Source organism: Camelus bactrianus, chromosome 3, assembly GCF_048773025.1.
Source record: "Camelus bactrianus isolate YW-2024 breed Bactrian camel chromosome 3, ASM4877302v1, whole genome shotgun sequence".
NCBI lineage: Eukaryota > Metazoa > Chordata > Mammalia > Artiodactyla > Camelidae > Camelus > Camelus bactrianus.
In genome coordinates this window covers 108,074,501-108,100,244 of record NC_133541.1, presented here as the reverse complement: position 1 = coordinate 108,100,244, position 25,744 = coordinate 108,074,501, and the positions used below count along the sequence as shown (strand labels likewise).

The window sequence follows — 25,744 nt, the reverse complement described above, 5'->3', positions numbered from 1 at the left end:
AAAAATTACAATGATGATAGTGTCAGTAGCTAAATCTTAAGCACTTACCAAGCAACTTAAGGCAGCATCTTATTTAGTCCTGATAATGATACTAGGAAGTAGATACTACTATTAATACCATTTTACAGCTGAGGAAACTGAGGCATAGGATGCTAGTAGGAAGCAGAGTTGAGATTCAACCAACTGAAGTCCACACTCTGGATTGCCACACTATTCTACTGCCTAGAACAGTTGCTCATGGAGGTAGTGAGCTCTGTCTCTGGAGGCATCTAAGCAGATGCCCAGGGATGTGAGGAAATGCTCAAAAAGGATCATTCCTGAGTAGGACAGAACTAGTGAACTGATACTAAGCTGGTCTGGAGAGTAATGGAGGTAGAAATTGCCCACACGAAGCAAAGATTGGGAAGGAATTCATCTCCTTGGAAATAGGGGCTACAGGAGGCATGGCCTTCACTAAGACTGGTCACAGTGAGTGAGGGGTCTGTTGGGGGCAGTCAGGCATGGTAATTAAGAGAATGGCCTCTGCAGATAGCTAGGACCTGGGTTCAAATCCTGGGTTTGCCACTTGTTGGCACTTAGCTAGTATTTGTACATCTCTTTTAATCTCCCTGAGACTCACGGGGCCATTGTGACAGTACAATGAGAAAACACTTGAAATAATTTACACTCAATTGAAGAGCTGAGACAGAGCTCCACCAAGTCGAAAAAGTCAGGAGCCAAGGCCTTGAAAAAGTCTTACTTTTTCCTCAAATACTTTGGACAGACAGGGCTGTTGGTGGCAGCATTTGGGAAATAAGCTGCCAGGCTGAGTAGGAAGGTCGGAGAGCTGGGGAGCAGGAAAAGAAGTGGCAGGGAGCAGGTTTGGCTGCCTTAGAGGAGAGGCAGTCTAGGACCACTCCTGCCTGGGGAGGAGGCTGGGCAGCAGAGCCCCTCAGCTACAGAGGAGCAGCCCTGTGGAAGCACCAGGGACTCGCTGTGCAGAACCCCTCCTCCTCAGCGTTATCAGTCCCTTCCTCCTGAGTATTTCCCACCTGGACAAACATACTGGAACACCGTGACCTGCATCCTCCAGGGGCTGCCCCCACCTCTCTGCTCTCCCTTCCATGCTGGCTTCACTTCTTCCCTCCTGGTCACCTCACAACCCAATTCTCAGACCTGCTCTTGTCAAGATCTCTCATGACCTCCATGTGGCCAGGTCCAGCGGGCATTTCTCAGCGGTTGTCTTCCTTGTCCTCTCATTAGTATTTGACACAGCTGACACTCCTTCACTCTGTTATTGGGATCTGTGATCACACCCTCTCCCCATTTTCCTTCTGCTCCCTGACTACTCTGTACTGCTCAGCGTTGCTCCGCATCGGATCTCCATAGATTGAGGGTCCCCAGAGCTGAGTTCTGGTTCCATGGTTTAAAATATTGTCTGCAGGTTAACAACTTACAAATGTATATGTTCACTCTTTTTTTAAGTTTCAGTCTGGTATCTTCAACCATCTACTTGATGTCTACATGTAGGTGTAGGTGTCACACAGAATACAGCCGGGACCAAAACTCTGGGGTCTACCTGTCCTGGAATGTGTTCTCCCAAATTCCCCATCTCAGTGAATGCCGCCATCCATTGTATAGCTCTAAACCTGGCACCATCTCTCACCTCACTCCCACAGCAAGTCCTGACATTTCTACCTTCAAAACAGCTGTTGAACCCATCCACTTCTCCCTGTCTTCACCACCACCTGAAGTCACCACCGTCTCTCACCTAAACTACTTTGCTTCTAACTGATCTCCAGGCTCCCACTCCTGCCCCCTGTAAATCTCTATGCCACACATCATTTTAAAACATAAACCAGCCCCAGCCCCAGCCCCTCCCTGCCTGACACCTTCTGCCAGCTTCCCACTGTCCTTGGAATAATACCTAAGCTGCATCAAGCCTGCACCATCCTGTTCTGGCCTGTCCCTGCAGCAGCATCCGAAACCACTCTCCCCCTCACTCACTAGGCTCAGACACACTGTACTTCTTTCCGTTCCTCAAATGTGCCAAGGACTTCTTGTTTCTGTGAATGACATCATCTTCTCCGTCATCCAAGCAGGAGAACTTAGCAGCATCCTGGTCTCACCCCTCTGTCCATATCTAGTCAGGCCTGAGTCCTGGCCTCTGTGACAAGTGAGACCTCCTACTCTATTAGAAGAGAAGGAGGGAGCTGTCTTCCAACCCATCCTTCTAGTTGGAATTATCTTCAGCCTCCTGTGGGTGAGGACCGGATGACCTTTTAGGTCATCTTCAGCTTTGGCCTAAAGCTTCTTCACAAGGAAAAGGCTTTAGACTGCCATTTTGTTATCACAGTCAGCTTAGAATCAACTGACTTTGATGCATGTGTTTTCATTTAAATGTAATTTTAATTTGTATCAAAGTTATAAATTCACGTATCTAGAGAACCAAATCCTTCTAAAAGGCTGGCTGTGAAAACCAACAGTTCCTCACCTTCCTTTTCTTGCCACTTTATATAACACTTTTCGCTGATGCTTTTGGTATTTACCTCCGTATCTCTGAATGACTTCTGGTATTGTTACTGTTTGATTCTTCAGTTTTAAACCTCTGGCTGGCTTTTCACTGTGGAAGACAAAGATTTAGCCCTCTTTCTTCCTCTGTCTCCCTAGGTGACTCTTCCTGTCCTCGCATCCTCTCCAATGCCTCTATTTTTAGTTAGATCGGTATTCACAGTTTACTATATTAAGACAATGTAAATGCCATTCATAGCTGAGCTGCATAGTATATAGTATGATGACTAGTCATCTCCTTTGTTTTCCCAAGAGTTAATAGTTGTCTTGATTTCTCATTTGCTTAATTTTCTATGAATTTATCAGAATTCAACCTCATACTGTCTAAAAATGACCTAAATTGCCTCTCAGTGTGTTCAGACATGTCAGGTATCTATCAGTTTTGTCTTGTTGAGGAAATGTCTTTAGGAGCCTTTGGGCCTGATCCAGTGTGGATCTGCTACTTAACTCCCAGGACTTCACCGTACTGTCATCCCAGGGATCCCCGTTCTCTCTCGTGAGTTAAAGTTTAGTTTCCCATGACCCAGGTCTTTCTTTATTTTTAGTGAACACTTTTGTTTTGGTGTTCCTTGAAGCTTTCTGAGGAAGGAAAAATTTTTGAGATACTGAATGTCTGAAAATATCTTAATGATGCCCTCATACCTATTTGATAATTTGGCTCAGTAAACATTTTAGGGTATAAATCATTTTCCCATAGAAATTTGAAGGCATTGACCCAATATCTTCTGGTTTCAAAGGTTGCTGCTAAGAAGTCCAAAGTCATTCTGGTTCCTGGTACTTTCTATCTGTCCTGTTTTTTCCTTTCTGTGGAATCTTCTCTGTCTTTATTTTTCTGAAACTTCATTTGATATGCCTTGGCATGAAATTATTCTCGTACCTTGTCCTTGGTATTCACTGGGCCTTTTCAGTTTGGAAATTTATGTCTTCAATTTCTGGAAATAGTACTGGATTATTTCACTGACATCTTCCCCTGTATTTTCTCTCTTCCCTATTTCTAGAACTCTGATATTTGGCTTTTGGACCTCCTGGACTGGTCTTTAATTCTCTTACTTTTTCTATTTTTTTCTTTTTATCTTTTGGTTTACCTTCTAGGAGATTAAAAATAATTTATCTTTTATCTACTTATTGTTTAATATCTGCCTTTGTAGTTTTAATCTTTAAGAGATGTGGGGTTTTTGTTCTAATAGTACTTCTATCTTTATAGCTTTCTATTCTTGTTTCATGGGTACAGTATCATCCTTTATCTCCCTAAGGCTGTTTATTAATGACTGTTTGTTTCCCCCATGGTGCTTTTTTGGAGTTTGGTTATTTGTTTTGTTTACTCTCTTTTATATTAGAGGTTTTCTTCAGATGTCCCATGAGCCTTGATTGTCTAAAAAATCATGTGGAACCTGTGACCAATAAGTAGGGCTTATTCACTGAGGGCTTCCCTGTAGGGTTATCTGGCTGTGTTGTTTCATTGATGAGAAGATTTACGTCATTCCTTGTGGGATGGTCATGCTCTCTGGAGAAGGATCCTTTAATTTATTGCCTGGAGAGAGAAGGCCTGGCTTCTAGCATTCTGGGAAGTGGGTGGGGGAGAGGGCTGGGACTCATAGCTTCCAAACTGGGCCCATCCCCTGCCCTGGGCCTAGGGATAGACTTCAAGTCTTAGGAAGGGAGAGGACATGGATATCCAACTGCTTCATAAACAGACTTCCAACCAATCCTCTTTTTAGCCCCACCTGTACTCCCACCCAGGGGCCTCCTACCCCAGTGCCTGAGCCTGTTCAATATAAGTAGGTGGCTCCTCAGCTTTTCTAGCTGCAGGTTTAGGATTAAGCTTTCTGGGGTCTGTTAAGGACTACCTCTAATCCACTTGCCTTCCAGCTTCCAAAATCCTGCTGCTGTTGTATCCTGTTTTCTTTGTAAATTTTATATTTACACTTTAAAAAAAAGAAAAAGGCAACTTTGTCATTTTAGTGACAGAAGCCAAGTGAAAGAGGAAGCAAAGGTATATGAGTTCTAGCCATCATTAACAAGTAATCTTTTTTTAAGTTGGGTTATAAATTCACATACTATAATATTCAAGCTTTTAAAATCATACAGTTCAGTAGTTTTCCATGTATCCGCAGAGTTGTGCAATCATCATCACTATCTAATTCCAGAATATTTTCATCATCCTGAAAGGAAACCCCACACCCGTTACAATCATTCCCTGTCCCCTTTCCCCCCAGCCCCTGGCAACTGCTAATCCACATTCTGTTTCTATGGTTTGCCTAGCCTCGACATTTCACATAAATGGAATTTATGTGAATATGCAGCCTTTTGTGTCCGGCTTATTTCACTTAGCATAATGTTTTCAAAGTTCATCCATTTTGTGGCATGAACCAGTACTTGATTCCTTTTTCAAAAAATTAGTTTTATTATAATATTAATCCTTTTTTGAATTAAATAAATAATACTTATTTAATAATAATATTCCATTGTATGGATATACCATATTTTGTTTACTCACTCATTATTTGATGTGTATTTGAGTTGCTTTCACTTTGGGGCTATGATGGATGATGGTGCTGTGCGCATTTGTGTACAAGTTCTTGTATGGATATATGTTCTCATTTCTCTTGAGTCGATATCCAGGAGTGGAGTTATTAGGTCATATGTAACTCTGTATTTAACTTTTTGAGAAATTACCAAATTGTTTTCCAAAGTAACTGTACCATTTTACTTCCCACTAGCAATATGTAAGAGTTCCAATTACTCCACATCCTTATCACCACTTGTTATTATCTTTTTGATTATAGCCATCATAGTGGGTGTGAAATGATACCTCATTGTGGCCTGGATTTGCATTTCCCTAATGACTAATAATGTGGAGCATCTTTTCATGTGCTTATTGACCATCTGTATATCTTCTTTGAAAAAGGTCTACTCAAATCCTTTTCCCATTTGAGACTGGGTTGTCTTTTTGGGGGGGAGGGAGGAATTAGTTTTATTTATTTATTTATTTATTTATTTATTTGTTTGTTTGTTTGTTTGTTTGTTTATTTATTTGTTTGTTTATTCACTTAATGGAGGTACTGGGGATTGAACCCAGGACCTCATGCATACTAAACACGCACTCTACCACTGAGCTATATCCTACCCCCGAGACTGGGTTGTCTTTTTATTGTTGAGTTATAATAGCTCTTTATGTATTCTGGAATTAGACCCTTATCAGATATGTAATTTGTAAATATTTTCTCCTATTTTGTGGGCTGACTTTTCACTCTCTTGATAGTGTCCTTTGAAGCATAACTTACCTATTTTTCTTTGTTGCTTATGTTTTAAGAAATCTTTTTTAAAAGTCCCATTTTTAAAACAGTCCTATTGAGGTATAACTGACATATAATAAACTTTACGTATTTAAATTGTACAATTTTGTAAGCTTTGACACACACATCTGTCATGAAAACAGCCCCACATCAAGATAACGAGCATAACTATAACATCCAAAGTTTCTTTGTGCCCCTCTGTCATCCCTTTCTCTTGTTCCATCTTGTACCACACTCCCTCAATCCTCAGGCAGATCTCACTTGCCTTCTGTCACTGCAAGTTAGTTTGCATTTCCCAGAATTTTATCTAAATGAAATTGTACAGTATATACTCTTTTGTTCTGGCTTCTTCTTTGTGTGTGTGTGTGTAGGGGGAAGGTAATTAGGTTTACTTATCTATTTATAATTCTTTAATGGAGGTTCTAGGGATTGAACCCAGGATTTTGTGCATGCTAAGCATACACTACCACTGAACTATACCCTCCCCCTGAATTCTGGCTTCTTTTATACAGCATAATTATTTGAGATTCATCCAGGTTGTGTGGGTATCAATAGTTCACTCCTTCTGTTGCTGAGTAGTATTCCATTGTATGGGTGAAGCATAATTTGTTTATCCACTCACCTGTTGATGGACATTTAAATTGTTTCAAGTTTTCAGCTATTACAGACAACAGTGCTATGAACATTTCAGCCCAAGTTTGTGCGGCTGTATGACTTCATTTGTCTTGATTATTCAGAAAATATCTTACTAGTAAATATTTGAATAATAACAGTTTCATTTCTTGAGCATCTCCTGTGGTACCAGGATCTGTGCCGTATACTTATTTAACATAACAACTATGCAAGTTTAGTACAATTGTCCTTACTTTACAAAGGGAAAAACCAGTTTAGAAATGCTGAGAAACAGGCTCAGGTCTTAGACCTGGGATGTTTCTGACCTGGGATTTGGAATTCAGGTCTAGCTGCGTGAAAGCTCTTCTCCTTCCCCACAGAACACACATACTATCTCCCTTGACTTCTGAAATCTAAGACTCATTGATCTTAGAGCCACAGAGTCTTTAAATTAAAACACAATTATCAATGACAATTTTAAAACACACAAAAGACATAAAGACTAATAAAAACAAGTATGGTCTATGAGCCACAGATAGTGAGAAGTAAAACATGCCAACAGTTAAATCGCCCCTGGGTACCCTTTCCCAGTCCCTCCTCCTTCCCTCCCCATAGAGACGCCCACTCTCATGAATGTGAGCGACACAATTTGAGCATCAGGAGGCAGAAAGGTAGAGTGGTTAACATCAAGAGCCCAATTCCTGCAACATGTGATCCTGGGCAAGCACGCAACCTCTCAAAGCCTCAGTGTCCCTGTCTGTAAATGGAGATAATAAAACAGTCCTCAAAGGGTCACTGTAAAGATGAAATGAAACAAAGCATGTAAAATGATTAGTACAATGCCTGGTACAAGGGAGGGCTTGGTAAGTGGTGGCAAATAATAGTACCAGAGCCTTAGAAGCATGGACTTAGGTTCAAAAAATGCTTGAGTTAGAAGAGAGGAGAGGGAACACTGAATCCAACTTTCCTCCCCCATTTTTGAGATGACATAACTGAGGCCAGAGAGGAGAGGAATTTGTCTAAGTTCACAAAGAAGTGATATGTATGTTCTATATAACTGAAGAATTGTGCTGTACACCAGCAATTGACACAACATTGTAAACTGACTATACTTCAATAAAAATAATAATAAAAAAAGGAGCAGCCCCTTTCTGTGCCCACTCATCTATGGGTGAGAGGAGAGACAAACAAAGCATTTTCAGCATTTTTTGCTTCAAAGTGATTTCCTGTCTAGGGATTGAACGTTTGCCTGTTTCTTGGAACATCCAAAGAGCCTTATGAACCCAAAGGTCTGCCCAGAAACAAGTGATGAGGGCCCTGGGCAGCCAATGGAAGCATGCTGGCCTTTCCACCTGCCTGGGGAGTTCCCCCTCCCTATCCTGCCCCATAAAGGCAGCTTTGCCCGAGTGGGGGGTATTTCCAGCTTTGTGGCTTTCACTTCCACTTATACCAGGTGGGCGGAGTGGCCTCCTGTGGACAAATCAGAATCCTCCTCAGCCTCAACTTCAAGAAGTGAGCCAGTGACTCAGGGTCCCAGACACACAGGCAGCAGCAGCAGCAGCAGCAGCAGCAGCAGCAGCAGCAGGAGGCGTGGGGAAGACCAGAAGCCAGAACCATGGAAGACCAGCGCGACCTCATCTCTAACCACGAGCAGCTGCCCATACTGGGCCAGCGCCCTGCAGCCCCGGAGAGGTACGTGTGAACAGGAGAGGTGCTGTGGAAGGAGGTGCAGATTCGGACTCTGACTCCAACACTAACTGGGCAATTCTGAGCAAGTCTCTGGCCTACCCTGGGCTTCGGTTCTACCTCTTGTAAAATGAGGGGGCTCCTCTAGGGCAGGGATTTTAACTTTCTTTGCATCGTGCGCTTCCCTTCTGAAAATCAGGAGAGCGCTCTGGACTCCTTCCTTAGAGTTTCACACAACATCCAGGTGTTTACAGGGCCCCTGAGGCTGGGCCATGAACCCTAGGTTAGAAATTTTGGACAAGATTTTGAAAATATTATGGATTCTAGGTGGAGCAGCAGAGTTTCTAAAAGAGAATGGTAGAAGCAGCTCATCACAGGAGTTTCCTCCTAACTACCATGGATGGGTATACGTGTTTGTATTAAGGGGATTATAATTGCAGGTGCCTTGTAAAGTAGATGGAAATGTCTGTCATCACCGGAGCGATTGAGAAATGTTGGAGTCGGGGTCGAGAAAGGGCAAGGGGGGCTCTGGCTACATTTGTGCCCCTCTTCCTTGAAGCAAAGGGCCAGCAAGCCATCCTGAGGACCTTTCCCCAGTCCCAATATGGCCTCATCCATGCGGTTCCCTGGGGAAAAGGGGGGGCTGGTTAGACTGTAGCTACCCCAATGTCCCCGAACCCCCCAATCTCCAAAATAATCTGCAAAGTACAGGGATTTAACAGGTATGATGTCAGCTGTTGCCAGGCAGAAAGGGGTTTGGGAGAGGCACTCAGAGATGTTATGAGGAACCGCATTCTGGAGGACAGGTCACTAGGTAGAGACAATTAGAGCCTGGTCTGTGAAAATCCTGAGAATCCCATGGCTAGGAGGGCTCTCTTGTGAGGTCTGGATTCTCATCTAGGTTTTGCTACTGTCACATGTGACTTGTATAAATCACTGTTTCTCTCTGGGTCTCAGTAATAATAAAAAAACAACGATGATAGTAGTTATAATAGTTCTTATTTGCTTTATACCCGTCACCAGTCCTTAGTCACTGTTAGTAATTACTGTGGTTAGTTATGTGCCAGACACATAACTAAATGCTAAACTCAATCCTAATACTCACAGTAACCCTAAGAGTCAGGCCCTTTAATATCCCCATTTTTATATAAGAGAAAATTGAGACTCATATAGTTAGTGATTTACCTAAGTTATCACAACTAGTGAATACTGGAGCCAGAATTTGAACCCAGGACCAGCCTGATTTCAAAGTTTGAGTTCAGTCTGCCACCCGAGCCTCTTCTAGAGGCACTGTTTGCAGGGAGGAGAGGTGGTCCCCTCTGAGCTCAGCCCACCCAGTGAGTTGCAGACCCAGCATGGGCTCAGTGAACAGAAAGGGTGCCCCCTAGTCAAATCCTTGTCTAGTTTTTCTCTTAGTTCAATTACTGCTTCTAAAACTGGCGGGGCCTGTTTTTGGACCCTTTCATGAACACTTCTGCCTGGCAACATTTGTGTCATGATTCCTGCTAGTTCTGGTTGGCTCCTGATTTTGGCCAATTGTTACGTAAGTAGGAGGCAGCTGAAAGGAGGAAGTGAAGAGAGGGGTTACAAAGAGTTGGCACTCATCCAGAACCAGGGACTGGCAATCAAGATGCATAAAGAGGAAGGAAACCAGATGCTAAAGTTAACTATTAACTCTCTTGAGACTAGAGCTCAGGGTTACTTATAGTTCTAACTGTGTGCTAGGTATGGAGCCAAGAGTTTTACCTTGTGATCTTATTTTACATAACAACCTTTTGAGTAGACGTTCTTACCTCAAGTTTCTCACTCAGAGAGGTTAAGTGACTTGCTTCTGGTCCCCAGGCTAAGGGAGTGGCAGAATCAGGATTCCAGTGGTTTCATCTTTACTATGACTCTAGATCCTCAGGCCTTATGAGAAACGGGTTCAGAGAAGGGATGGTGGGAGGCAGAGCTGGGACTGGAGTGGGTGTGAGGTTGCAGAAGGGGAGAGAATGTGGAGCTTGAGTCCAGGCAAGACCCAGGCCTGGGTGGACATCTCACCACCTTTAGAGGCCAGGCCACCCCTGTTCCTTGGGACGGCCAAGAAATAGGATGTTTTTCCCTCCTGTCTGGTCTCCTCTTTTTCCCCACACGGGGTTTCTGCTTTCTTCTTTCAGAATAATTATCCCATGGTCTGAGCCTTGACCCATAAATCACAGAGGGCTGGCAAGAGGGGAGCCAATGAGAATGAGCCATGTCTGTGGTGTCATGAGTTACTAGGCAGAAAGTTCTCCCCAGTGTTCCCTAAACTGTCTTTGCTGGTTGCTGGAGTAAGCAGGGTACAGTCTCTTCCTCAATTTCCAGTGGGGTCCCAATAGTCCTACCCCTGGGGTAGGTGGGAAGAACAGGTCAGGAACTCTCAGGGCCCTGGGACAGGATCCTTACATCCCCCATACTGTAACATGTACCTGTGCCCTCAAAGCCGTATTGGAGGCCAACAGCTGCAAGGCTCCCTGAGGTCGGGCCACCCCTCCCTGTGCAGCCAGCCAGTCTAGAGAGCAAGAGAAATTCTCCAGGTCATACAGGCTCAGACACCCCGCTCCTGGTGGATATCCCTCCTGGGTGGATATCCCTCGTGAGTGGACGTTACCATTCAGAACACTTCTGTGGTCACAGTCAGATCTTACTGCAAAGACCACCAAATTCTATTATTGCTGAGGTGAGAGGTACCCATGTAACAGGTCCAGAGAATGGCACGAGGCTTGATCAGAGGCACAGGGAGAGTTTGGGACAGAGGATGTTCTCCCAGAGAGGATGGTGCCTGGCCCTGCTCCAGCCTGGCATTGTCAGAGGCCCCGAGCCCACTCCTAAAATGGCAAGGCCTCACTTCTCTTTTTCAGGTGTTCTGCAGGCTCCGCCGTCCAGGTCCTAGTTGCTTTCTTTTCCTGATTTCACTGCAGGGGTTGGGTGGGCAGCATGGGTGAAAACCCCCTTCCCCTAGAGAGCAGCCCTGATCCTCAGGAGACCCCCTGGCAGAGGGAAACTGGGGAGACCTTCCATCTCAACCCCTCAATGCACAGGAGGGACTGAGGCCCCAAACGGACAGGGCACTTGTCCCTGGCTCTTCTCTAGGCAGCCTAGGCCCAGGGGCGGCTCCAGGATTTCTACCTGGGAGAGCTGTAGGAGCAGGAATGGTGGGAGGTACGGGGCTGGGAGAATGTCTCCAAGCTGCATGTTCATAGGCACTTGTGTGTTTGTTAGGAGTAGATGAGGGCAGGGGCTGGAAATGGGGGCATGCATTCCCCGACTCCCACCTAGCCCTTCAGGCAGCCACACCCCTGGACTCTCCTCTGACCTATCTCCTCCCATCCCCTAAAAGCAAGTGCAGCCGCGGAGCCCTGTACACAGGCTTTTCTGTCCTGATGGCTCTTCTCCTGGCCGGGCAGGCCACCACTGCCTACTTCCTGTACCAGCAGCAGGGCCGGCTGGACAAGTTGACTATCACCTCACAGAACCTGCAGCTGGAGAACCTGCGCATGAAGCTTCCCAAACGTGCGTGTCCCCTGTCTGTCCTGACATCCCTCACCCCCACCATCCCTTACCTCAGAGACCCCCATTCCTGCACCCACCTGGGCCCACTGTCCTCTCCTTCTGGTCTGGAATTCCAGGCCCTCATTTGGGTCTGAGATCTTGGTCCCCAGATCTGAGTACCCTCTTCCCCGGGCACTGGGGCCACACTCATGCTGTATCTCCTGCCCCTATAGCTGCCAAGCCTTTGAGCCAGATGCGGATGGCCACCCCCATGCTTATGCAGGCTCTGCCCATGCAAGGCCCACAGGTAAGGACAACCAAAGGGCGGCAGAGGGGGAAGAGTTATCCAGCTTGGATGGCGGGCAGATACCAAGGAACAGGGGAGGACTGCCGGCCCAGGGAAAGCCCAGCTGGGGAGGGGCTCTGACTGCTGGGGGAGGACTGGGCCTACCTTAGGAAGAGGAATTCCAGGGGCAGGGGAAGAAAGAGCCTCTTGGGGCCATCCCTGGGAGGGCCCAGCCCGCCACAATTTACGAAGTGCTTCTTCTTTCCCAGAGCATCTCACAGTCCCTCCTATTCTCAAAGCCCTTGATAAAATATATGCATAATGTTTCTGTCCACAAAGCCATGGGCAGGAAAGCTTATGCAGATTTGACCAATAGGACATTGAGGCAGGAAGGTAGTGACTTGCTCGAGCTCTCACACTTGGAAGTGTCAGAGATGGGCCTGTTGAACATCTGGAACTTGAGACTCTCACCCAGACCCCAGCTGCCAGCTCCAGGACCCCTCTCTCCATGGGCCAGTGCTGGTAACCTCACACTCTCCATTTTTTCCCTCCACAGCTCATGCAGAATGCCACCAAGTATGGCAACATGACACAGGACCACGTGATGCACCTGCTCCTGGTGAGTGAGGCGATGCACCCCCAAGCCCCAGGCCCCCGCTGAGGCTGCGCTCCAAGGTCTACACCATGCCTGGCTCACAGCAGACATTTAATACGGGCTCACCAGATTAGCGAAGGAATGCCAAGTGTGGCCCTTAAACATTACATGAAGTTCAGCCCCGCTACTACCCACGTTTTTGAGTGTCTGAGGTGGAGAAATCAAGGTGCAAAGCTTATTTTTTCCTTCCCAAATTTTTACTGCCTATCTACCCTGTGCCAGACACCATGCAAGGCTCAGGGACTACAATAGGGAGCAGTCAGATCCAGCTCCCAATCCTGTGGAGATCCTAGGCTAGCACGGGAGACAGACAAGTGACCAAGTGATGAGGGATGTGCAGGGGGCTTTGTGAAGACAGGCCGAGGACCTGAGCTAGCCAGGGGGTTGGAAGGAAGTCCTCCTGGAAGAGATGAGACCTGAAAGATCTCATCTACGTGCCTGAAGACTAGGGAGCTTAGGCGCAGACGACCAGGGGTTATTGGTAGAATTGGGCCTGGAACTGGTTCTCACGACTCCCAACGCTGGGGTCTTGGAGCCGTGCAGCCGGATTACCTGTACCACTACCCGCCACCCCCACCAGCTCCAATATGCTGAGGTGTAGGCTGCAAGCTTAGCACAGCTTGGGTCCACCTCTCAGAATGGAAGACCAGGAAATTCTTTTTAACCTTCCTTCTTGCCTTGCTACCCTGCAGAAGGCTGACCCCCTGAAGGTGTACCCACAGCTGAAGGGGAGCCTCCCAGAGAACCTGAAACACCTTAAGAACACCATGGACGGCATGAACTGGAAGGTCAGCAGGCTTCCGTGTACTGGTCCCTTCTTTTTCCTGATGTCTAGAGCAGGCCTGGGAAGAGGCGGGGTGACCAGGGAAGCCATTCCGCAAGTTGGAGACAGCTTACCAGCACCTTGAAAGCCACAAACATGAAAGTGTGCTTGGAGTTTAGAAACCACCTCAGCCAAGCCATGTGGGTCATTAAGCTGGCCCTCCATGTTTCTGTCCTCAGGGGCAAGGTCAGGTGGGGTTGGAAAGGGCAGTTGAGCCTGACCCTCTGCCTCTATCCCCATTAGCTCTTTGAGAACTGGATGCATTATTGGCTCTTGTTTGAAATGAGCAAGAACTCACAGGAGGAGCAGCCCTTTGAGGTTCCAACAAAAGGTACATGGAATGGGGGCTTTGGGGAGGCAGGGTTTCTGGGCGCTCCCTCAAGCTCCCCTGGAGCTGCGAAGGGTAGGGCTTTGAGCACTCCCCAATCCAAGCACAGGACTCTCCCAGCCTCTCTGCGCTCACTCGTCTCTCCTGCCTGTTTTTCTGGGCATGGCTTGCCCCCAGCCCCCATCCTCCATCCTGTCTGCACAGAGTCCTCCCTTCAGAAGGTAACCTCCCTTGGGGAGGATGGTACTGTGCAAGGGGATCTGAAGCAAAACCCACCCAAAACATCCCAAGAGTCATGGCAATGACCTTCCCCATCCAGCACTGCACCCCTGTGGGTTCCCGGGAGGGGGCTGGGCTCATGATTCCCACCTTTTAGAGGGGTCCTCTCTGAGGTGATACAGCCAGCAGGTACCAGACCAGAGAGCCTTGGGGTTTTTCCATATCATGGGCAACACCAGGATTTTCAGCCCTAAAGCCTTAAAGGGGCTGTGTTCTTATCCTGGTGCTACTTTGCTGTGCAACTTTGAGCAAGTCTCTTCTCTCTGGGCTGTTTCAGAAGTGGAAGATCAATGGCCCACTCCACTCTGGGCCTCAGTGTCTCCATCGTAGATTCAGAGAGGGCACCGTAGATGCTCTCTTGACCAACTCCCAGCTAATGTCTGAATCCCCTCTACAATACCCCCCTCACATGGTAACCCCCACTTCTACTTAGATATGCCCCCAGTAATGGAAGCTCAGACTTACCAAGGTGTCCACTGCTTTTCTCTAGAAATCAGACTCTTAGGTGCAATTCTGAACCCCAACAGGCATTGAATGTCAGAAGAAATCACGTTCTGGGATGAATTAGCCACACAGCCTCTTTGATCCAGGACCTTACTGGTCCAGGCCCGTTTCCCCATCCGTGCAATGGGTAGAAGTACAGCCACTTGGGCAGGAGGCATTAGACTGACAGCAGTGCCATGTGGATCTCTGGTTCTGCTGAGACTCTGGCCCAGAGCCCACTGACACTATGTTCATCATGCCTGTCGCTTCAGCACTGACCAAGTGCCAGGAAGAGGTCAGCCGCATCCCCGCCATCCACCCGGGCACGTTCAGGCCCAAGTGCGACGAGAACGGCAACTATATGCCGCTCCAGTGCTATGGGAGCATCGGCTACTGCTGGTGCGTCTTCCCCAACGGCACCGAGGTCCCCCACACCAGGAGCCGCGGGCACCATAACTGCAGTGGTAAGCAGTGGCCACTGCGCCAGGAGCAGGAAGGACCAGGAAGGCTGAGGGGCAGGAGGTCCCTCCTGGCACGCACGGGGCCAGGATACTCAAGGCGGCAACTCCTGGGGAACAGCCACTCAGCCATGCATCCACCCACCTGTGCATTTCTCACCTGTTTGTGCATCTATTATTTTTCTCCTTATGTCCACACTTACCTACTTATTCATTGATCCTTCAGTCCTTCCTTTTGTGACTTTTACCCATCCACGCATGCATCCAGGAGTCCTCCAGATCCACCCATCTGATTCCATCACCCCCTCCTTGGCCTGGCTTACTTGATTGCCCAGCCATACTTCATTGGCACTTGCTGTTATCCAACAAGCATCCTTCCATCCGCAATGGCTCTACCAGATGCCAGGCCTGTGGTGAGGCTGGGAAGAATTAGCCCCTCCCAGGCCCCTCACCAATGGGTGCTGTGGGCTGGACTCTAGCTAACAAGTAGACTTTCTGCTCCTTTGCAGACCCACTGGAAATGGAGGATCTGTCCTCTGGGCTGGGCGTGACCAAGCCAGATCTGGGCCAAGGTAAGGGCCCCTGTAGGGAATCCGGTCCCCAGCAGGTTATCCCCAGAGGGGCCACCTCTCTCATGGTGGATGACTCCAGGCCATTCTCCAACGTCCATTTTGCAGATGAGGCCCAGGGTTGGGGGTTTTAGGGGCTATGGTGGTCGGTACTTGTACCGAAGCAGGGGGCAGTGGAGGGTGAAGAGTCCTCGACTGCTCTGCGGCCACAGGATGTAGGAAGGGACACGGACCTCAGGTGACTCCGACCCTAACCTGCTGCTTCTTTCTCTGTAGTCATCCTGTGAGAACAGAAGACGCAGATGCCAGCACCCAGCCAGCCCTGCATGGCCACGGCTTCCCTGCTCCCCTGCTCCACAACCCTAGCCCCTCTCTCCTTCCCTTACACACCCCTCCCCACACTGTCTCCCACTCTGCGCCTCATTCCAGGGGACTCTGGCACCTGGCTCTCCATCATCCTTGGACACAACAAATCATATCAGAACAGCCTAGACTGATGATGCAGCAGGGCCCTGCTGCCCAAAGCCCCCCACACTAGCAGGGACAGAAGGCCTAGGGAGGTGGAGCATGAACTAGGCTGACACCCATTTCTGACATCACAGTAGCCTCTAACATGAAGCTCCAGGATCCAGGCCTGTGGACGAGGTGGTCAGGTGCAGGGAGAAGAGACAACAGTATCCCAAGCCCCAGAACGGACACTCCTGCCGTCCCCTCCCCCCCGGCCTCGGCTTTCCAGCCTGTTTAAGAGGAGGGTGAGCCACCCTTCCCCTCTCCCCACCCCCACCAGGAAGAACCACCTCCCCACCCACAGCCCCTCCTCACTTTCTGCCAACCCCTAGTTCCTGCTGCGCAGCCAAGCTTGTCATCAGCCCTCAGGGCCACAGCTGTGAAAATAAAGATAGTAAGTAGAACGCTTGCAGCTCTTGGCTGTTCTGTTAGGTCTGGTTCGGTTACCCCAAGGGGGTTAACTGGAGACCGTGAACCCTGTGGTCTAGGTGGGAGGATGCAGCCCAGGGAGCCCAAACACATGCCCGTGGGACCAGGCCGGGCTGGGGTGCTCCAGTCATTGGACACAGAAACACTTGGCTTCCACGTGTAACACACAGGAACATTCTTTACTTCCAAAAAGAAACAGGCTCCTGCCCGTAGCTCTTTAAGCACAGCCTCTGTGGGTCCAGCTTCCATTTTCTCACATCCCCATTTTCATTTCTATACTAAGAATGGTACAAGTGTGATGACAGATGGCAACAACACGGGGCCCCCATGTCGGGACCACCAGGGAGTGGGGGCTGTGGAACTGGGGGCCTCTGTCCTACTTAAGGGGTGGCTGCACAGCCCCAGCTGGTTGTTGCCAGGAGGAGCAGAGGCCCCTGTCGTCAGAGTTCTGGACTTTTCAAGAGGCGCTCCAAATCAGGAAGTTTGGTGAAACCCCTCCATCTCTAAGTTTAAAGACATTGCTCTGCTGCCTCTGCTCTAGACCAACACATTTGTGGGGAGAGAGGCTACCCAGGGACGGGCTTTGCCCAAGGGCCCCAAGCGTGCAGCCAGATGCCACCCTGGCTCTCCAGACATCCACAGCCAGTGCTGTTTCTGCACAACCTCCCACTATCTCTAGGGGGAGGCCAAAAGTCTCGGAGAGATGTCTCCACGACCTCAGGCGCTCCGCACTGCTCTGGGCCCAGGGAAGTGGGCCTCCGCACCGCCCACCATCACTAAGCCCTGTGGACAACACCCTGACACATCTTTTTTTGAGTTCCTCCACTTCTTGCCTTCATCGCTGCAGAACCTTTGTTGCCTACACATGAGGACAACTCATTTCTAACTGACCTTTCTGCTCCTACTGTGCCTGCCAGCTATTCTTCACTAGTTACCTTGAGAGAGCCTGCCCGCTAGCAGCTCATCCTAACTTCAAAAGGTGACTTGGAAGGCCCTCCTTATCTCTTTTGTTTCCGGGAGGACGGCCAGGGTGGCATCGTGTGAAGTTGGGCTGCAGGTGCATGAGCCAGGTCTCGGACCAAGCCTGCGGGACTGACAGGCCCTGCAGAGAAGACTCCTGGTCCCAAACAGGAAGCATGGGTATGCAGGAAGCCAGGGGCCCGGTGTCCTACCCCAGCATCTGGAAACCAACCATGACCATGCCTGAGCTCCCCCTTAGCTTAGATACCACCTCCTTCAGGAAGCCGCCTCCACCCCAGTGCACACCAGGGCACTTCGAGTCTCCTCCGGCAACCTGTGTCTCACTCACCACAGTATCCCAGAGCCCTGATACGCAGTCAAGAATAAATCCTGAGCGATGGTCTGTTCACTTCCAACTGTCAGACTCTCCCAAGAATAAATCAATGCAAAACATTTGCCCTGGATGCACTGGGAACTTGCACCTTTCCTTCAAGTCTTTTATTTTTTGAGTTCTTACTAAAAAAACCACAAACAAAACGGGAAAAAGACTAACAAAAGGAGGACAAAGCCTCAGCATGAGCTGGAGACCAGGGGTGTGGAAGGAATTGCAGGCTGAACCTCGCCGGGTCTGCAGGGCAGAGGTGGGAAGTCCCGAGGCCCCTGGGCATGTTGGGTCTGAGAAGGGAGGGGCAGGTCACTTAAAAAAATATATATATACTGTACATGTCCATACGTAGCATCCTGTGTCGGAACAGAAATCAGCCTGGGGTCACTGAGTGGAGGTCACGGGAGCTCTGCACAGCTCACTGGCTTGGCCAGCATGGACACCACAGCAGGCCATCTTCTGGGGAGGGAGGGGAAGTTAAAAAAAATTTCAATTCCAACCCATGGTGGGCAAAGGGCAGAGGCATGGAACTGATCACTACTTGGCTAAGAAATCTGGGCAAAGGAAACATGTTCAAATGTAAGATTTCCCGACTGTTTTCTCCATCTAGGAGAACAAAATAAAATCAAAATCTGGCATCTCCGACGCAGGGAAGGCACATTAACTAACCACAGTGGATCCTTGTTAGTGCTGACCATGTCCCAGGCAATGGGCTGAGTGCTTTAGATAGAATTTAACTTCAGTGAATCCTCACCACCAGCCCAGACCTGTATTACCCCCATTTATAGGCGGCTGGGTGGCTGCGGGGGCCTGCTCAGCCTGGCAGAGCACTCAACCCCTTCACCATCACCTGGGAGGCACGGAGCCATTGGAATGGCTTGTTCTGAGCAAACCATCTTTCCTCCCATGAAGAAATGCCCTCGAATTACAAAATCATAAGGAAAAGGAACTGACAGAGGTGAGGGAGTGACTGAGCTGTCCCTGGCCTCAAGCTTTATCCGCATGCACAAGAGGCACTACCTCAGTGCTCACCTCCCATGGTACGCCCAGTGTCAGTCATTGCTAGGATTGTTCTGGATCCTTCTGGGTCTGCAGCTCTGGTTCCTGGCATGACCCACTGACCCTGAGGAATGGAACCTCTTTCTCCACACCCCCTTCCCTTCAGGGCCTACCCATGAAGCCCTGTCTAGCTCCCTGGGACCACGGCAAATGCTGGAGTTGCCCTCCTGCCCTCCCCGGGTAGTGAATGATCAGCAAGGATTCCAGACTCAGGAAGCGTACCTGCCGCCTGGTGTCCTTCAGACCGTCTGCTCTGCCGTCTTCTTCTGTGAGGAGAGAGGCATGACAGGCTCTCGTACCTGAAGCATCTCCCCACCCTCACCGCCCCCACAAGCAGGGGACCTGATAGTTCCTCCTGAGGATTCGTGGCTCCCCTAGAACAGATACCGGGGATACAGGGATCCCCAGGGCAGGGACAGTGCCCCATCTACCCTGGAGGAAGAAGCGCAGAACTCTCGGCAGCAGCTTTTATGACCAGAGCAGGGGCCCTGCTGGCCACAGTGAGAACTGCATTTGCGTGGAAGGTGCTGAGGGCGCCCTCTTCAGGTGATCAGGACTTGACATGCATGAAGCAGATGGGTGTTTCTGCGGTGGGAATACCTTGCCAGCTGGGGCACGCACACCCCAGGGGATGTTTCCTCTTATCTGGAAACCTGCAACGGCCTACCTGGCCTCCCTGCCCCCTGGAGGGGCTCCCCTTCCTTCACCCACCATAAGAATATCCTTCTACTTCACAGACGAGACGGGGCCACTTCCGTGGCTCATGGCTCCTACACACACAGACTTCTTGCCTCCTCAGGGTGGCCTCCCCACCCCCAGCTCTTCCCCAGTGTCTCACAACACACAAGCCCCCAACTGGACCCTGAGAATGGAAAGGGCAGAGGGACCAAGTCTGGCTCGCCCATCCCCTACCCTGCAGTGCACAGGCTGGGGCTGATCACACGCACCCTGGGGACTGGGTTTGGGTCCCTTTTCTGGCTGGAGACCCCTCAGGAATTCACTCTACCTTTTTCTTCTTTTTCTTCTGGAATGGTGAGGCAGGGTCTTTGGTTGAGGCCTTTTTTGCTTTCTTCTTCTTATCCTTTTTTTCCTTGTCTTTTTTTCCTAAGGGAAGAAAGGAAACTTGCTAAACAACAGATGTTAATCTTAAGTGCTGGGGTCAACACGGAGAGACACACAGGGCAGGTCTCCAGGGGCCCTGTCCATGGACTGACCACCTGGACTACAACCGTTTTTCTTTAACTCACTTTTTAAAACTTCCACACATTTATTTTAAAAAGACACTTTCTACCTGTAAAATGGGAATGAAATGTCACCTACTATAGAGGGCTGGTGTGAGAGTTAGACAAGGCCCTGTCGCACAGCGAGGTGAGGGAGGGGTGGCTGTTGGCGAGGAGCCGGGACCCCGGGGAGCCTGAGCTGCAGGTGTGCGTGGCTTTGGCGGCTGTGAGTGCACGGAGGTAGGGGGGGTGCTCCAAGAGCGGAACATGCCCTGGAGCATGATCACCTCCCTGGCCGTAGTGGCCCTGAAGGTCCAGGGCTGGGTTCTGGCTTTGCCAGTCCTGCCCCCATGACCCTGACGACCACAATCAGCCCCCCTGTGCTGGCTGAGGGCTGCCTGCCTGCCAGCCCGCGTGGTGACCACAGCCCCCCGCGGCCGGGGCAGTGCGCTCGGCTGGCCACTTACTCTTGTCGGATTTCTTCTTCTCCTTCTTGCTCTTCGGGTTGCCTTCGTCTCCACCCTCACCCTTCGCCGTCCCTGGCCCCCCTTTCGGCTTCTCCTTGGCCCCTTGGGAGCCGGGAGACTCCTTCTCCTTCTTCTCCTTGATGTTACCACTCGCTCCGTCCCTCTTGGATTTCCCCTTGGGAGTCCTGGGGGCCTTTTCTGGGGAGGGAGCACGCTCCCTGCCTTCCCCGGCCGCCAGCAGCTTCTTCTTCTTGCTCTTGGAGGCCTTAGCGGTCGTCTGGTCTTCTGACAGCTTCCGCTTGTGGCCCAGCCGGCCCTTCTGGCCGCCCTCCTTGGCAGCATCCACAGCCTTCTTCCTCTCCTGCTCCAGCAGCTCCGTCAGGACCTTCACCACCGAGGCCTGCACCTGCGTGTCGCTCAGGGGCCAGGGCTCGCTCAGGAGGCGCCGGGTGATGTCGCTCTGCAGCGCCAGAGTGGAGGCCTGAGGGCTCCCAGGTCCCTTCTGGGGCTTCTGAGGTGTGGTGCTAGCCTCTCTTCTGCCTACAGAGAGAGGACCTGGGGTCACAGATCTGGGAGAATCAGGTCACACACCTCTCGTGGTGTGAAAGCCAAGGGGGTCCAGCACAGAACTGACCTCCTCGGACACGGTACAGACGGGGAAAGGGGGGCCCCACTGGGTCGCGCCCACACCTCTTCACCAGCTTTTAACTGGGAGCTCTTTTCTTGCTCCTCATACCAAAAACTCAAATTTGGGTTGGGGATGGAAAATAACTCCAGAATGTTAATGAAAGGGCCTGAAATCTATCAATGAAATCTAAGGTCAGACAGGAGGAAGGTGGGTTTTAGGTCTGACAACCAAACTCCATTTCCCTGTTTGTAAAAGGAGGGATAAACAGTGATCTCCCCCTATTCTAAACCATAGGTTCATAATAAAGGTGAAGGTCATGCAGCTGTTTAACTTGTGCCCATCTGCACACAGTGAGCCTACAGCCGTTCATGGTCAGGGGTCCAGGCGGCTTGGCCTGGGGGTGCTGGCTGCGGCATATTTGCACATGGTGGCTGACTAAGCAGGTTTGCTGCCTGCCAGAGTGACTTCTGGTGCAGCCTTTGTTTAGAATTTTCCACGCCTCTGCTCTCCTTTGATAATTGTGTGCTGACTACACGTGTGAAAAAACCCTTCCACAGCCCCCTCTAAAATGTCTCCCTGTCGCACCCGCCTCTCACAAAGGGAAGAAAGTGAGCAATGACTCCTCTGCCGACCCGGCACCAGGCAGGCTGAGGCTGAGAGCTCATGGGCTGGAGGGTGCAGGACATCCGCATATGTCCCAACGCCGCCCCTGACTTCCAGATTACTGGCAGATCTCCTCTCCATCTGGGGCCTCACGGGCACAAAAGCGACTACACACTGGGCTCTGGGAGGTGCTGGGTGGCTTGGTCCGGTTCAACATCAGGAGCCAGGGCTGGCCCTGCGGCGGGCCTGCAGCAGTGCACGCCCCAGAGCTCTGGTGGGCCAGGGGGGGTCCCAGGACAGATGGAGGCCCAATTCAGTCCTGTGGGGCTTCTGGCAAGGACAGGAGTAGAGAAGGCTACACAAGGCTTGGCAAGGATGGTAGAGAAAGAGGCTGAGGAGGACACTACCTGGGAAAACTCTTTCCCTGCAGCCCACTTCTCTGCTTCCTGTCTACAAACACCCTAGAATACCAAGGCTGGGGAACCCCTAGAGCTGTCCCAGGTGTGCCCTGTGAGACACCTGTCCTTTAATGCTGGCAGAGTCGGAGGTGACTGATGCCCCAGGCTGGGTGACCTGAGCACTCCAGACTGCCCCCGAAATACCACGTGGCTATTTTGTTTCCATGTACAGATGATAACCACACATAGAAAACTGCCTGGATGCACCACCCTCTGCCCCTGCCCCATACGGTTAAGACACTGAGGACCAGAGCGGCCAGGGGCTTCTTTGAGGCTTCGGAGCCAGTCAGTCCCTCGCCCAGGGTCTTCCTCATGTGCTGGAGACTTCTCCAAATGTGGCCCCACCCTCCATCTGAGCTATCCTGAAGTCCCTACACCCCTCATCATGAGCCCACTTGATAGGAAGAAAAGTCAACAAGGACGGCTACAGAGAGCCAAGGTCTAAGCTTTAAGTCAAGGTGTATGTCCCCTAAGGCAGGGGTCCGTCACCCTGCCAGGTGCACCAGCATCCCACAGGAGCCAGACACCTGGGGTGGGCCCCCTGCAGTTTGATGAGCACCTCCAGGCCTGACATAGGGGTACCAGGCCTCATTGGGGGAGGCCCTGCTGGCAGACAGGATCCTGCTGGTGGGACTGCTCCTGAGGCAGGGACTGCCTTGTCGCTCCACGTCCTGATGTGTCCTTGCTGCAGCCCTTGACTCACCTGTTTTAGAGGACATGGTGCCTGCTGCTTGGGGCTGCTCCACTTCCTGCTTGCCGTCCAAGGCATCTTTGGTGATCGAAGTAGAAGAAATGGAGGGGTTGGGATCTGGTTTGGGAGTGGCCTTTGAAGCCTGGGAACTGGCTGGAGTCAGCCTGGGGGTCACATAACCTGAGAGGAGAGACTGAAGAAGCCCAGTGTGAAAGAGGCGGGGGCCCTGCCCCACCCAGCCCAGTGCAGGGCCCGCTGAGGACAGCAGCCCAGGGACCCCTGAGATGGCCGGTCCTGCGGGTGGTGGGCACATAAACCTTCCATGTGTACCTCCTGCACTATTTTAATTAATACATATTTTAAACAGGCACATTTAAAAGGAAATTTCTTAGTACTAATGTGAATGAAAAAGCAGTAGCACTTGCCATGTATAGATGATAAACTTAAAAGAAATTCCATCTGTTCAAGAATGTTTTTATCTGGGAATCATCAAAATCAAGGCAAACCCTTTCTATAGACTCCAGAGTCCACTACTCATGACTTTATGCTGAAATGGGGCCTCAGGGGAGGAGGGCCCCTGGGAAGAAGGGTCCAGACCCCTGCCCCAGGGGATGGCTTCGGCCTAACGCTGCTCAGGCGGGCAGGAGCCTGGTCTGGGGCTCCTGCCCCAAGACCCTTTGGTTGCCAGCCCCTTCCCTTGCAGTTACCTGGGAAGGTTCCACCACCTCATCATCACTGGACTCTGCTGTGGTCTCTTCCACCAAGGTCTCCCTCTTGGAGGCGGCTGCACCTACTGGAGAAGCACAGGTGTCCCGCTGGGAGTCCAGGTACCCCTTGCCAGCCGGGTGGTGCAGAGCCCTTCACGAGGGCCCTGGGATGGCCTGGCCCCTCTGTCTGTGCATCACTCTCCAGCCCAAGGCTCCCTCTGCTCTTCCAAGGTCAGCTGCTATTCACAGCATTCTAGGGGAGACATCTGAGCACCATACTCTTCCATTCCTGAGGCCCTACTTATACTTCCTGACTGTCCTGTGGTGGGGGAGGGCATGGCCCTGGGGTTTTTGGGGGGTCAGTTATGGGAGCCTGATACCAAAAAGCCAAGAGTAGCCAAATAGAAGAATCAGAGGTCTCTGACATCATTTGGACCAACTTCCTCATGCAGCTGGGCAGGCGGGGTAACTGAGGCCCCGTGTGGGATGCCTGGGCCAAAGTCCCAGAATAAGTGGAGGCAGAGAGCAGAGGCCTGAGGCTGGGGCTCCACCCTGGCCCCCAGCCTTCCCCTCCCAGGACCCTCACCTGGCCTGTGGGCTGACGGGGCCGTCTGGGGCCCCTCAGCGTCTTCCTCGCTCCCTGAAGAGCTGCCGCTACTGTCGTCGCTGTCGTCTGAGGTCCCAGAGGCCTTGGCTTTGGGGCGTCCCGAGGGAGTGGCCATGGCCCGCTTGGCTGTAGGAACCTCAGGCTTTTTAGGCTTGTCAGTCACTTTGGCCTGCGCAGGGGTGTTCTGGGGACTCGTCACAGGGAGTGTTCCCAAAGCACTGTCAGTCTAATTTGGTGAAGGGAGAGAGTGGAAGGAGAAATTAGGGGAAGTAAGATCTGGGCACCCTGTGGGCTGCTTAGCACACAGGCCTCATTTAACACCCCCACAACTCTCTAAGGTAGGCAGCGGAGGCCGAGGGAGGCAAGTGTGTGTGCTAAGGTTACTGGGCAGCTAAGTGCTGGTGCTGGGACTCAGGCCCCTGCCTGGGCCCAGCCTTCTACCCTCTGTGGTCTCTGATCACCATCCCCTTCAGGGTGGGCCCTGGCCCCCTTGGTTCCCCAGCTCACCCCACTTGAAGACGGGGTCTTGGCAGGAGGAGACTTGGACTCAGTGGCTTTCTGGGCAAGGACCTTCAGGGCAGCCTGGGTCAGCGGGAGGTGAGCTGGGTTCGTCTTTGTCACCTATGGACAGCCAAAGACAGCCATGAGACTTTCGGATTCTCAGGATGCCACCTAGGCCACACACCTGTCAGATCCTGTCTGGCTGGGGTGGGAGGGGACCTCTATCTGCAAGAGGAGCCTTGGGGCTGGAAAGGGACTGAGGGGCAAAGGGGCAATGCAACCATCTGGACAGAAAATGGGGCCAGGCTTGGGGTTATGGGCTAATCATCGTTCTCAGAGGATCCGAAGACAGCTCCCAGCCCAGGGGAGGGCAGTGGCTTAGGCCCTGCTGGACGCTCCACCACTCTATCTGAGCCTCCGGCCTCGTGGCTGCAACAGCCTCCTCGACGGTCTCCCTCCTGCAGCTCCTGCTTCCCACACCCACCAGCGGCCATGGAGAGAGAACTGAACAAGAACTAGGCCTGACTCCTTGCTGAGACCCCAGGCCCCCTACGGCCCTCATCATGGGCTGGCAAGCCTGGCCCCTCTGCCCCACCTTCTTTTAACTGTCGCACCCCAAGCACTTCCCCAGAGGCCCCTGCACTGGGTCTCCCCGCCTGGAGTGCTCCCCAGCTCACCCAGGCCAGCTGCTTCTCTGGCCTTAGTGTTGCCTCCTTGAGGAGGCCACTCTGGCCCGTCCTTCCTAAAGCAGGTCATCCCACCGCTCTCCAGTATATCCTGTTTCCTTCAAAGCACCCACCAGCTGGTGACTACTTTATTTTCTGGACTCCTTGTTTAAGGGCTGCCTCCTGTCTTGGGAACTCCATGAGGGCAGGGACCCTCCTGTCCTCCTGCTGTATCCCCAGAGCCCGGCATGGACAGACACTCAGCACCATCTACTGGCTGAACAGCCAAACCGATGCAGCACGTTGGGTGCAGTGACCACGA

The 25,744-nt window shown here is 51.0% G+C and overlaps 2 protein-coding genes across 8 annotated transcripts in view; one reads left to right on the top strand and one right to left on the bottom strand.

Moving 5' to 3' along the window:
• The first annotated feature begins 7,887 nt into the window (after nucleotides 1–7,887).
• Nucleotides 7,888–16,446, top strand: CD74 (CD74 molecule). Of its 2 annotated transcripts, XM_010961794.3 has the most exons (9): nucleotides 7,888–8,150; nucleotides 11,503–11,675; nucleotides 11,888–11,961; nucleotides 12,497–12,559; nucleotides 13,288–13,383; nucleotides 13,662–13,749; nucleotides 14,781–14,972; nucleotides 15,476–15,538; nucleotides 15,812–16,446. In XM_010961794.3, the coding sequence occupies exons 1-9, from the start codon at nucleotides 8,074–8,076 to the stop codon at nucleotides 15,820–15,822; spliced, it is 837 nt and encodes a 278-aa protein (XP_010960096.1). In that variant the 5' UTR covers nucleotides 7,888–8,073; the 3' UTR covers nucleotides 15,823–16,446. The 2 variants fall into 2 exon arrangements, with proteins under 2 accessions (XP_010960096.1, XP_010960097.1); XM_010961795.3 differs by lacking the exon at nucleotides 14,781–14,972 and having other exon boundaries at nucleotides 7,901–8,150.
• A 1,465-nt stretch (nucleotides 16,447–17,911) lies between these two features.
• TCOF1 (treacle ribosome biogenesis factor 1) overlaps nucleotides 17,912–25,744 on the bottom strand; it is a 35,300-nt gene continuing 27,467 nt past the window's right edge. For 5 of the 6 annotated variants that reach the window (XM_045521758.2, XM_045521759.2, XM_010961792.3 and 2 more), the window contains 8 exons: nucleotides 24,764–24,877; nucleotides 24,236–24,482; nucleotides 23,650–23,735; nucleotides 22,955–23,135; nucleotides 20,563–21,102; nucleotides 19,882–19,979; nucleotides 19,098–19,141; nucleotides 17,912–18,275 (listed from right to left, as the gene is read on the bottom strand). In XM_045521758.2, the coding sequence (XP_045377714.2) occupies nucleotides 19,115–19,141; nucleotides 19,882–19,979; nucleotides 20,563–21,102; nucleotides 22,955–23,135; nucleotides 23,650–23,735; nucleotides 24,236–24,482; nucleotides 24,764–24,877 (1,293 nt within the window). In that variant the 3' untranslated portion in view covers nucleotides 17,912–18,275; nucleotides 19,098–19,114. The remainder of the gene's footprint in view (nucleotides 18,276–19,097; nucleotides 19,142–19,881; nucleotides 19,980–20,562; nucleotides 21,103–22,954; nucleotides 23,136–23,649; nucleotides 23,736–24,235; nucleotides 24,483–24,763; nucleotides 24,878–25,744) is intronic. The other variant, XM_045521763.2, reaches the window with a different exon arrangement.

What these genes read in the sequence shown, in the direction of transcription:
- CD74 (XM_010961794.3), top strand. Translation starts at nt 8,074, where the DNA reads ATGGAAGACCAGCGCGACCTCATCTCTAACCACGAGCAGCTGCCCATA. An exon ending in TGCCCATGCAAGGCCCACAG is followed by an intron (nt 11,962 to 12,496) that starts GTAAGGACAACC and finishes TTCCCTCCACAG; the next exon opens with CTCATGCAGAATGCCACCAA. An exon ending in CTTTGAGGTTCCAACAAAAG is followed by an intron (nt 13,750 to 14,780) that starts GTACATGGAATG and finishes CTGTCGCTTCAG; the next exon opens with CACTGACCAAGTGCCAGGAA.